Source organism: Ziziphus jujuba, chromosome 6 (assembly GCF_031755915.1).
Source record: "Ziziphus jujuba cultivar Dongzao chromosome 6, ASM3175591v1".
NCBI classification, from domain to species: domain Eukaryota; kingdom Viridiplantae; phylum Streptophyta; class Magnoliopsida; order Rosales; family Rhamnaceae; genus Ziziphus; species Ziziphus jujuba.
In genome coordinates, this window is record NC_083384.1 from 27,801,508 (window position 1) to 27,816,592 (window position 15,085).

General features: G+C 33.2%; 2 protein-coding genes and 1 long non-coding RNA gene across 3 annotated transcripts; all 3 read right to left on the reverse strand.

Moving 5' to 3' along the window:
• Window positions 1-2,628, reverse strand: LOC107429857 (uncharacterized). The gene is made up of 2 exons (XR_001582476.4): window positions 1,917-2,628; window positions 1-489 (listed from the first exon to the last, which is right to left on the reverse strand). It is a non-coding gene; the product is annotated as an uncharacterized LOC107429857 (long non-coding RNA).
• Window positions 2,629-4,766: 2,138 nt separating this feature from the next.
• Window positions 4,767-6,537, reverse strand: LOC107429870 (BTB/POZ domain-containing protein At5g41330). Its single transcript, XM_016040628.4, has one exon. It carries the CDS (start codon window positions 6,372-6,374, stop codon window positions 4,950-4,952), a length of 1,425 nt encoding a protein of 474 aa, XP_015896114.1. The 5' UTR covers window positions 6,375-6,537; the 3' UTR covers window positions 4,767-4,949.
• A 1,741-nt stretch (window positions 6,538-8,278) lies between these two features.
• On the reverse strand, window positions 8,279-12,607 carry LOC107429867 (uncharacterized). The gene is made up of 2 exons (XM_048464256.2): window positions 12,167-12,607; window positions 8,279-10,026 (listed from the first exon to the last, which is right to left on the reverse strand). The coding sequence occupies exons 1-2, from the start codon at window positions 12,278-12,280 to the stop codon at window positions 8,737-8,739; spliced, it is 1,404 nt and encodes a 467-aa protein (XP_048320213.1). The 5' UTR covers window positions 12,281-12,607; the 3' UTR covers window positions 8,279-8,736.
• Window positions 12,608-15,085: the final 2,478 nt, after the last annotated feature.

The window sequence follows — 15,085 nt, forward strand, 5'->3', positions numbered from 1 at the left end:
TTATACTTAATATGCCAATATAAATAATTGCTCTGGCCAATTTAGTTTAGCAATAATAGTTTAAATATTTTTTGCTAATAAAAATCTCACTCACAGTTTTTGCCACACCGAAGTCGTGTCCATGTAGCACTCATCTCTATAGTCACTAATAATTGCTCCTTACCATAGGGAATAAAAAATAATTGTATTAAATACTATTTGAAAATACCTAAAAATATTACTAATAAATAAATACGTAGCCAAAATAAAAAATACACAATTTCCATGTCATCACAGCCACCTCAACACTGAGACACCTTAGCACGCCACATGAAATACCATATCATGACCATGGCCGCATCATCATCTTCTACAATACCACTTCCAAACCCAATTTCCCATATCTTCAACATTCAAGAATTTCAACTTCAATCTTCAGGCTATATCTATTAAAATTAGAACTCATGACTTCAAAATGGAGGAGATTTGAAGGGCCAAGATATTGTACGTCTACATGAGGAAAAACAAATATATAAATTAAGGATACCAGATATTAGGTGCAAAGAATCTTGAATACATGCAAAAAAGAAGAATACATGCAAATGAAAACCAAAAAATAAGCAGAAACTTGCACATATAAATTAGAGCTCTCTTCTTGTACACTCCAAAAGATATGTGAAAATCCAGGATTTATGAAACATCAGATATACACTTGCGATCACTCATAGCATGCATTGTTACAAACTCTATCCATAATAGAACATCAGCTTCTTAAAGAACTATAGGACTTGATAAAGACATACTTACAAATCTTGCAGTCAATATAGCTTATGATGATACTTATGCTCTACAGTATAAATAAAATCATATATTGCGGAGGCATATAACCAAAATATCATTCATAATAAAAAGAAAACCATGAAAGCAATCACTATATGAAGCAACTAATATACAAGTCAGCAACAAAAAGTCATATGCTGATCACCATGTGTACATGAAATGCACCCATAATATTTCATCTATATTTGTTATCAGCAATCAACTCAATTGTTTTTCATCCCCTTCTCTATAAGGAAATAAGAACCTACCATGACTTAGTAAGGATACATTTTATAGGTTAGCATATAGAGTACATTGGATTTTTTTAAAAAGACACAATCAATGATAACTATGGCTCTTTGCAATTTAAATTGCTAGCTACATACATATTTATAAATGCATTCTGAAAAGCAAAATTTGAATATGAAATCCTGAAGCTGCATAAATTAAAAAGCTATTTGCTATCATGAAATCCTATGGCTAACTTGATTTAAATAGTGTAATATATAATATAAAAAAAATAGTGTATAAAAAATGTGAAAAAGTAATTGCAAAGTCAAAGCACAGCGACAAATTGACTTGTAAAAAAAAAAAAAAAGATTGGAATTGCTTCTACTTTGTTCAAACTTCTAATGGACATGTTCATACAGATGTGAAACACAAAAATAAAAAAAATAAACTTGGATAGGTTGGAGGTAACACATCAAAATATAAAGCCATTTTAGAATGGCTTTTTTTCCCCCCAATTATATACCATATCTATTGCATTATGATGATTATCCCATTAAGTATAAAAAGGCCTAAAACCAAGAGCTTCAACATAACTTTCGGAACATTATGGTCATTTTAGTGCCCAAAACAAAATACCAATTGCAACAATGTAATAATGATCCTGTATTCCATGAGGGCAAAAGCACTCTAAAATTTTCAAACAATAACAACTATGAGAAAATAAATAAATAAGTAAATAATAAAACAAAATCCAATAAACCATAGAAGAATCCTATCTTTCAGTAAGCAAATGAAATGTACTAGAAATACGAAGGAATTGAAGCAGAGCTTAATGAATTATTAAATAAAATGATGACAATGAATAAACAAAAAGCTACAAGGATTACAAGGGACAAAGGGACGGCGAGGATGAAGATTGCTTCTGGCTCTTGATGGGACGATGGAGGTACGAGGATGACATCGGCAATTGGCAATGGTGAAGTGGTCATAGTGGCTACTGGAGATTATTATTCTTCGAAAGGGAAAGGGAAAGTAGAGGGGAAAAAAAAAGAAAAAAGAAAAAACTAGAATGCGTTTTGGATGGAAAGGGGGAAAGTAGAGAAAAACAACCTTAGAATATGGTTAAAGTGGCAACAGCGATGATGTTTTTGAAAGGGAAAGAGAAAATAGAGAAAAAAAAAAAAAAAACCCTAGAATGTGTTTTGGATGGGAAAGGGGAAAGTAGAGGGGAAAAAAAAAAACCTAGAATGCGTTTTGGAAGGGAAAAGGGAAAAATAGAGAAAAAAAAAAAACTAAAAAAACAAAACAAAGGGTATTTTAGTCATGATGAAACAAAAGTTGGCTAGTTTTTTTTTTTTTTTTTTTTTTTTTTTTTTTTTTTTTTTTAAATTGTTATATTTCAACAATTGAATCGGAAAGTGATTACTTTTCAAAAAAAACCCAAGGAAAAATATCTCTCTCATGTGGTAGATGGAACTCTTCCACCACGACAAGGAGGAAATGATATAATACACATTGTATCAGAGCAGGTCATAGCTGCATATGCACAAAAAAATAAAAATAAAAACCATCTATAGAGAAAAACTTAATTTTCCAAGAAAGACCTTGAATCCTGGGCTTATTTTCCCAGTACAAATCATGTCCATTATGGTAATTTTTCTACAAGCTTAAGATAGAAGTCAATGACTTGGAATGAACTCTATTGCTAGTTGGTAGTATTCTTTAGTTAGGACCTTTGTTTAACTTAGATTCCCAGTGAAAGTGTAAAAAAAAAAAAAAAAAAACATCAAAAGGGTAAAATATTCTATTTGGGAGAAAGAAAGATTAAAGAATAGCAATCTCCCTACGATGATAATGATAAATAGAGTAGATGGAAATTTACCGGACTGATATATATGTAAGCTGTGTTGATGAGCAAACTCAGTATGGAACAAACTCAATATAGCCCAAACTTTAAATTAAAAGTCAAAACACGAGAGATTATTAGAAGGAGAAGTACCAAGACCTATAAAACAACTTAATTTTTCCATGCAATGAACCCTAGAGGACTTTAAACCTAGGGATAATTTTTCCAGTACAAATCAAGTCCATTATGCTAATTTTTCTACAAGCTTGAGACATATGTTAGTTATTTGGAATGAAATCTATTGCTACTTAGACGTATTCTTTAGGAGCTTTGTTTAACTTAGAAGCCCAGTGAGACCGCAAAGAAAACTCTCACATAAAAATTAACATACAACTGGTAAAAGATTCTATATGGAAAAAAAGAAAAAAAGAGAGATTAAAGAATAGCAATCTGTCTATGATGGTAATGATAAATAGAGTATATGGGAATTTACTACAATGATATTTATGAGGTATGTTGATGTACAAACTCAGTATGGAACAAACTGAATATAGCCCGAACTTTGAATTCAAAGTCAAAACATAGGAGATTATAAGAAGAAGTACCAAGATCTATAACAATTACTGGTTATTAGAAGAAGTACTCAAGACTTATAACAATTACCGGAAATCTCTGTTTAACTATAACTGCCACTCAAACTAGGCATCTTTACTCAAACATTTTGAAAAGCATTTGAAAAATCTCTACCATAACCTACACCCAAGGGGTGGATCAGGTGGTAGGAAACCGACGAACCTATTACACCTACTTGCAGAAGTTGCGGATTCAATTCTTAACAAGCTCCATCTGAAGTTTAGTATGGATTCCACATGCTAAGTATTGTAGGAAAGGATAATAGGAACAGCTGGACGATAGTGGATTGGACAGTTTGTGGACTTCTGCATAATTATAAAAACACAGCTACTAATGGTCTACAGTTACCTAAAATCTGAACTGAAAATACTCACCAAAAATCTACTTTTTATTATTTACGAAAAAAAATCTCTACCATAACCTTCCCATGGCCCTTCCATGCTTGCCATACCCCAACATACTTTTAGATGGCTGAAAGCCCAAATATTCAGTTCTAAAGTTTTAGGATGGAGGCCCATGACGATAGTCTTTTTCTTTCTGATTTAGAATAGAAACGCTTTAGTATCAACAATGATGAACAAAATAATGAAAAGTAATCGTATAGCTCGAATAAGTTACTGGAATGGATTATAAAATTCCTTGAGTTTTTAGTTTATTTTATTTCTTCAGTCCAGACAATTGATATATACCATCCACAAGTAAGAAATGCTGCACCATGTTGGCTTCGATACTAATACACTTTATTTTCCTTTCATATTTACAAATCTAAAGTAAACGAGTCCTAAATCACAAGATAGATCCTCTGCATATTAGAAGGTAAAGCAGTTCAACCACGATGGATGAAATGCAGAATTTGAGTAGACAATATGACATATAAGGTTAACTGCTTTCCATGTAACAAATATATTTTTTGGATACGGTAGCATCAACCTGTATTGAACAAGCAATGTCATAATACATAGAACTAAATCTTTTCATTTTTTATTTTATTTTATTTTATTTTTTTATTTTTTTGGGTAATCAAATCAGACGCCTTATTTGCTGTTCTTGACACCTTAACAAACTGGCATAAACGAGCAGTCTTTCTGATGCCTCAAACAAGAATCCCCCTATTTCCCAATTGCAACTATTCAGCCCTTTATTCATTCCTTGCATCAGCCCTACCCTATCTGAATCCTTGGTATATATTTATATGAACACACAGAGAGCAACAAATTTATACATCTTCATAAGATGATTCAGAGTCAGAGACAGCAAATTGTAGAACTGAGCTCAATCTCATGGAATAAAAATCTTTGTATAAAAAATTACAATCGATATAATTTACAGATTGAATTAAATTGACAACTCATTTACAAAATTCCATGGATACACAACAACAATTTGTAATACAATTTCCCTTTTCTGAACCAAAGTCCATTCAGTAAAACCTTTTTCGAGATCAAAATCCCCTAATTGAACTCTGCCAAATTTCCACATTTTGCTGTCCTTTCCTTGTAACACACATCTTGTTCCCTCCAAAAGCCAAGTTGGTAATCCTTGACCCACCCATATCCTTCACTTTCCCCATTATGTTCTTCCTGAATATTCTTTCCTCAGAACCATCACCAGTACTCTTTATAGATCGCATGGGAACCTCTGACCATAACTCTATATTCCCTCCTTTACTACAAAACACTTGGTTTCCATGACATTCAATCTTGCACCCAATGCCTTCCTTCTTCCCACTAGCCATTTTTCTTCCATCACCAAGACAAACCCATGGATTCTCAGATCCTATATTTCTCAAATCTGCAAAGAAAACTTCTCCTGAATTCACACCAACCTTGAATATCGTTGACAAGCTATCTGAAACTGTAACATCAGAAAAGCAATCAATTTTCTCCTTGAGCTCCCAAACTACATTTCCGGACCTGATATCCCAGAACTTGATGTTGCCCAATACACCTGAAGGACCACTGTGAGACCCGGATGCCATTAACAAATTGCTACCGGAAACCCAATTCAATTTCGTCGCTGGGATTGCGGAATCGAGCTCTGCTCCGTAAATCTCGGAGTGACCGATCTCCGTGATCGGATACAGTGTCTGCAAATCGTAGACCATTATAGAATTCGAATTCCGACGACCCGATTCGAAACTAGCGAAGAGACACTCGGGCGAGGACCCGATTGCTTGCACGGTCGAGCTAGACCTCGTCACGTTCTCCCAATTCAAAGTCTCTCTCACGAACCCGCTTTCGAGATCGAGAATCTGGAGCCCCGAGAAATCCGTGGCACCGGCAGCCGCCACCGACGGCGAGATCGCCAGCAACGAATCGACGGCCGTGAACTGGGTCAAGATCGTAGATTTCTTCCTCAGCGACCAGTCGAACGACGTGATTTTGCTACCGTGCACGACGTGTACCGAACCAAACGGCGTCGTAGCGATCGCCGACGGCGAGTCGCGGCCGTTGAGGGACAAAATCTTGGATTTCTCAAGGTTGAACGCTTCGAACTGAGACGGGTTCGATAGCGAATTGACAAGAAGCGATTCGATACCGTAAAACTGGGATTCAAAAATCAAATCTTGAAGATCGATAGCCTTTGCTTTAGATGGAAGATTACCGGTTCTGAGAAGCGAAAGGAGGATGGAAAACAATTCAGGGTCTCGATCGATAAACGGAGCGGTGAACTGGGTCGTCGAATTGGGAATTTCGGAAACCCTAGCGAAGAGTGAATTGGGACCCGCAATTGATAAGGTCTGTTTGGTTGTCTGGAAAAGCTGGCCTCCTACATCAACGGTGACTATGTTCGATTCCGCTTTGTTGTTCTGCTGCAACCCACATGGGGAAGAAGAAGAAGAAGCTGAAAGGGCAAAAGGCGGCATTTTTGGGTTTACTTTTTCCTCTCAATCCCAATTATGCCCTTGAAAACCTCCAATTATGCCCTTGCGAACCGCTGGAGATTTCAAGGGCTTCAATAATTGAAGAAGAAAAAAGCAAGAGAGAACAGAGAGAGCGGGAAAAAGCTAACAGCGGTTTGATGAAGCAGATGAAATTAGGATTATATATACAACGCCAAAATTAAGAAAAGAGGGGCTTCTAGAAAGTCAAAATTGATTGGGGTTTAGGTTTTTTACTTAAAAAATTAATATTTTCCAGCTGTAGAAGTTGGACCTGTTGCTTGGTCGGTCTTGCACAACTCATTTTTGTTCAAGGATACCCTTTTAAAACTCATAAATAAATAGTCTTATATTTTTACACTCATAATTTAATCTTTTTTTTTTAATTCTTAATTAATTTTTTTTAGAACCTCTAATTTCTAACACCCTTTTTTTTTAAAAAAAAAAAAAGGAAAAAGTGTAAAGTAATACACAAAAAGTGGAAAATCCACTTTCTCTTCCCAAATTAAAAACACGTTGTTAATTTGGAAGCTTCCTTGACCACCAATTTTTTTTTTCTTTTTTTTTTTCTGTAAATAAATGGAAACTTCGATTTCATCATAGTTTTCAAGCTCTCAATAGTGCTCATCAATGAATGAAAATTCTTGAGGCTAATTACGAAGCTTCCTCATCTAATTGTTTACTATATAGTTTGGTCTTCTCACACGTGTGTGCATTGGTCAAATCTATGCAGTCAAAATGGTTTTGTCTATGTTCAAAGATGGTGAACTTGAAATCTGATATAATTATTTTTAGATAATCATTTATTCCCTTTCTGTTTTGCTTTTATTTTTATTATTATTATTATTTTGGTAATGTTTAGAAGAATAAGCAAAAAAGTATTTTCAAATGGGTTTTTCACGAAAAGTGATATAACTGCATCATTTGTTTATCTGTACATTTTCAGAACTTGTCATTTTCTGACTGTAAAGAAAAAGACCTATCATATTTTGATTTACTGGGATATTAAAGATAATCTATTAACATCCATCAACAAATTTGTACCCATAATTGTATTATTCAGAAAAATAAAAGAGGAATCTTTTTTTTTTTTTTTTTTTTGGGGTGGATAGATGTTGGACATGTCAGAATCGGAAAGGTCTCTGTATTTTAATGTTGAATCATGAATTTTTTGTTTTTGGGTGGATAGATGTTGGACATGTCAGAATCAGAAAGGTCTCTGTATTTTAATGTTGAATCATGAATTCCAGTCATCACAGCAAGTCAGCTCTGGTTACCAAATACAATCATTTGGAATTTTTGGGAAAAATAAAAAAGAAAAAGAAAAGAATAACCGAAAAAACAAACAAATAGAATTTCCTGCTTCAAAGGAAAGAAGTCTATGTGTCTTCAAAATCATAGGTTCTCTCCTTATTCTTTCTTGGTTTACAATTTTCTTTAGGGATCGAACGGTTTGGATTCCTGACCTATGTAGAAGAATTTTTTTGGTTTCTAGTCTATGCTAAGCTAAAAATAAAAATAAAAAAATAAAAATAAAAAAGAGAGAGAGATGGGAAGTGATTAAATTGTCTCTGGAAATTGTAAGACTTAAACTTCATGGAGAAAAAGGATATTAAAGTAAGCAAAATGTTGTTTCAAGGCTTGTTTTATCTTTTGGGAAAAAAATGTTTTATAAGTAACGTGCCTAATCTTAGGAATTTCAATTATGAACCTCAAATTATTCCCCACAAATATTTTAATTCCACGTGGTTCCCAATCATCGATATTTTAACGACCTTCTGATTTTTATGCCGGATTCTACTATTTCCATCGCCAAATTTTGAATATCAAAAGCAGCCTTAATAATAAAAAAGATGTGAACTTGGGGCAAGATTTTGTACCTGATCTCATGTAATGCATACAGCAGGCAACAGCATTAAACAATAGCCGCCTACTTTCATTATTAACAGCAGATTTTCTAATGTAATTTATATTACACATGAAACAGTTAAAAACATGAATACCCAAAATATTTAAAAAACGAAAAAGGAAAAAAAAAAAAAAAAAAGAGGAGGTTAACCTGTGTTTTCTGCCTAAGAAGATATGATGGGTACTACTCTATTCAATACTTGTTTGTTTCAGTAATTTTCTGCCCCTGTTTTCTGGCTAAGATATTCTGAAAAAAAAAACAGCCTATTTAACTGGGTTCACGCTTTTCCAACTTTCTAGACCCAAAAATCTGCCTACAATCCGAGCCAATTCTGGCTTTTCGTGTTGATGCCAATGGTTTGGAAAGCCTAAGTGTCACGTTTCCTCCAATGCTCCAAAGATGAGGAGGCATCAAGTTATGACTGTGACGCATTACTAGTTAACTGACACCTGGCTGCATCATAGGGAAGAAAGACCAATTCTTAGTGGGTCCTATCTCCTTCCCAGCAACCTTCTCATTGGCCCACCAGTCTGAACCAATATCTGACTTGCGAGAATCTCTGCCATCTGCATTGTCAAAATTGAACTCTTTGATAGAACCGAGAGTGATCGACCGATGCTTCTGGTGGTGGTGCTGCCGTCCCTCCTCCTCTTCCAGCGCTCCATCTGCTGGAGCTTTTTCTGGTTCATCATTGGATGTCACACCGACACGACACTCGTAACCATTCATTTCTTTGCAACTTTCTTCTTCATTTTCTACTATGGCTGCGTGCTTTAATGATGTTGACATGGCCTGAGACAATACCACTGGATTCTTTTCCACACATCTTACACCATCTTCTGTAGGTATCTCAAATGAGACTCTGTGGTTAACAACAATTCCATCATTTTGGGATCTGTTGTCTGGTTGAGGGTCTGGTAAAACCTCAATACTGCAGGTGGTATTAAGAAGAAATCCATCGCTAGTGGTGGACTTTCCAGCGCCATCTGGGGTCAGAGAGCCAGAACCTTGTCTTGAACCCCAATCAAAGTTTGAGAGTTTATCAAGGTCTAACAGCTTGGGAGGATTACCTGGTTGGAACTCAAGGAAGTGATTACCACCTGGAGCAAACTCACCATCGGGAAAAGGAGAAGATGTACCTGAACCTGAGATACCTGAGCGTGGTGATATGAGCTGACCAACCGGGCTTCCAGGGTAAAGCTGATAGGATTGGAATTCATAGTGGGACAGGGGAAATCTCTGACCAGCTTCACAATTACGAATATGAGGATCAAGCAACTGAGCAAATGGAACTTCAGGTGAGGAAGGTGTAGTCAAATGCACAGATTCGGGAGGAGGAGTGAAGGGAGCAGTTGATGGTTCAGTTGTGAAGGTTGAGAAAACGGGAGGTGAGACTAATTGGGTTTCATGTGCATATGGACCAATAGCAAAAATCGAAGCAGGCCCACCTGGGGAGTACATATTGGCAGAAATAGAAGTAAGGGACAATACACCAGCAGGTGATTGTGTGACTGAAGGAGGTTCTGATTGAAGAAAAGATGCAGGGGAAGAGGGAGGCGCAACAAAGGGAAGTACATTTGCAGGAGCTTGGGTTGGATTTTCAGCTCTTGGAGCATCAGGTCCAGCAGCTATTGTTTCAGGGACAAGGACAGCATGCCCAATCCGCTTTCTGCTTTTAAGTGATCCAAAGCACCAATATAGACTCAAGCAGCTGCCCCACCTTCTCTTCTGCATGAAATCAAATAATGACAGCTTTAGCATAAAAATACCAATTTTCCTCCGTAGTTACAGTGAAATGTCAACTGATTATATGATTAAAAATAATCATTGATAACATATAAAAGTAACACAAGCCTCTAACATGAATAACTCAGATACACTACTTATGAGCTAGACCTCTCTGACATGTGGTTAACAAACATCCCCAATACCATATTCTTTTTTCTTTTTTTTGTTATTATTATTATTTATTTTGGCAGTGTGAGGTGACAGGAGACCAGTGATTGCATGCAAAAACGCAAAACAAAAAGTACTTTGAAAAGTACTGCAAACAGAACATGAAAAACACTCTATCATCAATTATCTAATGGCTATAAAAGATAAATCACCAATTTATATGCCTTAGTATATATGAAGCCATCAAGTACATAAAAGCAACCCAATGTGCATCAGACAAGGCTAATAAGAAAAATCTAAAAAGCTACTTAGTCAGCTAAACATAATTCCAAACTCAAATCTGCTCCCGTTGATGAATAGGCTTTAGCTTACCTAAGCATTTCTGTGCTCGTTTTTCTCCTGCTCCGAGTCAATTATTACTAGGAAGAGAAGATGCAGGTCCATAAAATGCTTAAATAAATCCGGCTACTAAAGTAAACAGTATAAGCTAAAGAATCTCACTCGAGCATAAAACTGGCACTCCCCTTGCTACCAAAATTAGACCTCCAAATCCAGGAAATGGGCTAATCACTGAGGACATGGAAATTGATCTTGCTTCCTGAATTATCAAAGTATAACACTTCATGTGCGAATCCAAGAAATGGACTAGGATGAACTTAGCTAAAATTTCATTCATTGATGCAAGGTTCTTTGAGAAAAAGGTACTCAATTTTTCATAATGAATATAGCGTGGATTGAAGTACCAGACAAATAATTGGTATCTGCAAAAATATCTAGCCCTGACTACAAGCTCTTATTCTACAGGTAAGGCTTCGCCTATGAAAGCTCTAAATCACTAAAAGAGTGTTAAAAAGCGAAAAATATTGAAGCAATACAAGGTATGAGAAAGCCTTAACGTCTTATATTAGCATTTCCCCACCTCTATCATTTTCATTTCAAATAGAAAACACCATATACCCGCATTCCATAAACTTGAATTTGGATTGCAACAGCAGTTATGGACTTAACTGTAACTTAACCAAGGAGAGGATGCCCAAAAAAATTGTTTCTGCAAAACATTCCAATACTTCACCTGAATAAGCACAGCGTATGTGCACTTGACAAACCAATATCCAATTAAATGAACGTACTCTGTAACATGAACTCTACCTTTGCATCAATCATGATCTAAGAAAAACTTTGTTCATTTCACCATCAACTAGAAAGTACCTTTTACAGTAAAAATGGAGAAGAACAAACAAGCAAAGCAAGACCAGAGTTAGATCACACTTCAGCATCTTGCATCTCCATGGTAAATTTCCATAGCTCTGCTATTACCAAATGGACCTCACTTTATTTAAAAGAAAATGAAGAAAAAGAAAGTCGGAACAAACTCGGGAGTATTGAGACTATAAAAGCCTTCAGGCCTAGCTATTGTGTAGTCCTTATGATTACTTTTCAACGAAACCCAATCACTAAAACTACATAATTTCCAGGATATCTGAATTCAACAAAATGATAACCAATTTTTTCCCCTTTTCTGGTTTTTTTTTTTTTTTTTTTTTTTTTCCGAATCAAATTTGGCTCAACGAAATCCAAGACAAAAATCAATGTAAAAATACAACAAAAAGTACTTTCTTTTTGGATGTTACTAATAAACAGTAATATTAACGATAATCAAATGCCTTCAAAACAGTAAAAATTCATAGTTGCATAAAAAAAGAAACTTCAAGAAAATATATATATATATATATATCAAAAAATTATTTTTGTCAAGAACTAAGGCAAAATCAATGAATGAATGCATTCCGCAGATCTCAAATGGTCAAATCCATTAAAAAAAAAAAAAATCAACATTTCGGTTCTCCAATTAATTCAATCAAAAAGCTATAAAAATCCAACAGAACTATACTGAAAACTGATTTCTTCATATATATATTATATATAAAAAAAAATTTTGATTGATTCAGATAAAGAGAAAATAATAATTTACCTGAACTGTAGCTTGAGGAACACGATTCTCAGCGGAGGCGATCGCAGAGGCAGCAGCGTTTATAGTCTCCAAAGTGTTGTTAACAGCTCTCGACTCTCCATTGTTGCCTCTCATCTCCACCAAAAATTATTTTCTCAGCTTCCAAACAGAAAAAAGGAAAAAAAAAAAAAGTCGTTCTTAATCTGATTTTTTGTCGGATCAAAAACAAGAAAAAAATGTAAGGAATTTTCTCGAGAAAATTGGAACCGAGCAAAATGAAAACGAGAATTATAAATTGCTTTCCAAATATTTTAAAAAAAAAAATAAAAAAAAATCAAAGATTAGAGAGCTTAAGAAGAGACTGAAAAGAAGTACTCAAAACGATCAAAAAATCTTTATGTAAATCAAAATCTCTCTCTCTCTCTCTCTCTCTCTGTATGCCTCTGAGATTTTATTTTATTTTATTATTATTATTTCTGTACTGAATTTATTTATATAATTAATAATTTTGGTGCGTAACGCTTTCGAGGTCAAACACGGCATTGACTTAGTTTTCTATGTGATTATCGAAAACCTGTTAATCTTAAGATTTATAGGGGCTGTATTTTATATATTCATATTGTATTGACTTATTTTATAATATTTGATATTCGATTTTACCAAACTAACCCCATTTCTCGTCTTTAATCTCCATAATGCCATTTTAGTCGAATTTTTTATTTTTTATTTTTTCTGTTGAATTTGGTTGGTTATAATTCACATGTTTTCAAGAGTATTCCATTCCTTTGTTTTTTTTTTTTTTTTAAAAAGGAGGAATATTTATTACTTCTTATTTTCATAACATAATAAAATTTTAAAACTCTTTTATAAATTCTTTTTTTTTTTTTGGCAGCTGAATCCAAACTTTGAAATTTTTCTAAAAGAACTAGTATTTTTGGCATTAGGTTGTCCAGGAAACCCATGACTAGAACCTCCAAAACATAGCTTATTAATAGAATTCAAATTATTTTGAAGTGATTGATTAAAAAAAAAAAAAAAAAAAGCTGTAAATTACCCCCAAAAAAAAGGGGGTATGATTTTTTGTAATTAATTGAGGATGTTGGGGGTAGTATAGTAAAATGAGAAGGCAAGATACAATTATTTCAGATTTAAATATATATTATTATATAAAGAAAAAAGTGAGAGATAGTTATATTTAAAGAAAAAAAAAATGAATAATAAATAATGGATTTAACCGAGAAAACCTTTTTCAGATTATTATGAAAAAGAGTGCACGTGTGGGTATCGGGTTCTTAATGGGTTCCGTGCCCTAAACACCCACTGTCTTAAGACTGGGCCCACATTATGGGTCCCTCTCTTTACCCGCCACTTTAAACTAACTTTCATGGTTGGTCTGTTTCTCACTTACCACCCTTTTTCCAATTTTTCATTTTTTTTTTTTTTTTTTTTGGGACTCTTACCCTTTTCTAACTTATCAAATTCAAAAGGGTTTTTTCTAATGGAAATTTCTATTTTCTTACGTTCATCCAAAAAAAAAAAAAAATTTCTTTTGTTTTGTCTCTCTTTTTCTCTTCTTTCCTTTTAACTTTTGACCGACCCCCTTTCATTCAATATGTATTTTATATATGAGTCAAATTTAATATGTATTTTATTTACCAGTTAATATGGAAAAAACTATTATATTTATTTTTATTATCTTTTTTAATAGTTTAATATTTTAAATTATACTTATAATTTATATGGATCTAATCAATATCACATGAATATATTTAAACTCTTAATATATTTTTAAATTTAACCTTTTAATCGATAAAAAAATACTAATAATTTTGGCATTAGATTTATTTTATATGAGTATGATTGTATATAAATATTTATATTATTTATATATTTACTACTTTGGTCATCAGCATTTATGATTTGATATTGAACCCCTTGTTAGGCAAAAAAGTATAATTATGATATCTTAACCTTTTGTTACAAATAGATATAATCTTAACCTTTTGCTAAATATAGATATCCTACCATTCTCTCCTTTTAAATTATATATATCCTATGAAATGATTGAAGAAAGGTGTCAAAAAGAGAAACATTAAGTTTCAAGCATGCTTTCTGGGATACTGAGTAAGCGAAAAAAAAAAAAAAATTGGCAATCATTTTCTAGAGTGGCACTCAAGCGAAACTTGTTAAAATAAAATAAAAATAAAAAATAAAATAATAATAAGACCATGGCATATATGCATGATTTGGAAGACTTTTATGGAAAAGCTAAAAAGGACACGAAGATGCCTCGAGAAAATGAAGAGCATTTTCCATTACAAGTTGGAGTTGCAGGGCATTGAATTGCTTTTTACCTCTAATATAATATATAGAAAAATTATATCCAGCCAAAATTCATATATATATATATATATACACACACACACACACACAAGATTTTGCCACCTCTGTTGTTGCACGTGGTTAATTATTATTTTTTTATGAATTTTTAAATTTTATTTTAAAAAATTCCATTTACATTAATCGTTTTTGTTTAAATATGTTTTATTAAAAAAAAATCAATACTTTGTAATTTTAACAAGTAATAAAATTTTAATTTAATTTGTTAGTATAAAAACAATTTTACAAAACCTATTAACACAAATACGTAAATAAATAAATATCAAATTTTCAAAAAAATTTACAAATCATAATAATAAAATTAATAATTTGGTGTAACCGAAATTTTTCTTATATAAAATCTAATTTTTAAACTTAAATTATGTTAGTTAAAACTTTAACATTTAGCATCTAATAAATTACAAAATATATATATATATATATATATTTTAAACCATCAATAGATTTTCAAAATTATACGTTCATTATACAATACAATGTTTCTAATATTTGGATTCAATTTTCTCACATATTTTATCAATAATTATTCATCATATTATT

Excerpts from the sequence above, each read along its gene's own strand:
- LOC107429870 (XM_016040628.4), bottom strand. The coding sequence starts at position 6,374 with ATGCCGCCTTTTGCCCTTTCAGCTTCTTCTTCTTCTTCCCCATGTGGG.
- LOC107429867 (XM_048464256.2), bottom strand. The coding sequence starts at position 12,280 with ATGAGAGGCAACAATGGAGAGTCGAGAGCTGTTAACAACACTTTGGAG. Across the intron at positions 10,027-12,166 it reads TTCCTCAAGCTACAGTTCAG|AAGAGAAGGTGGGGCAGCTG; the intron begins GTAAATTATTAT and ends GATTTCATGCAG.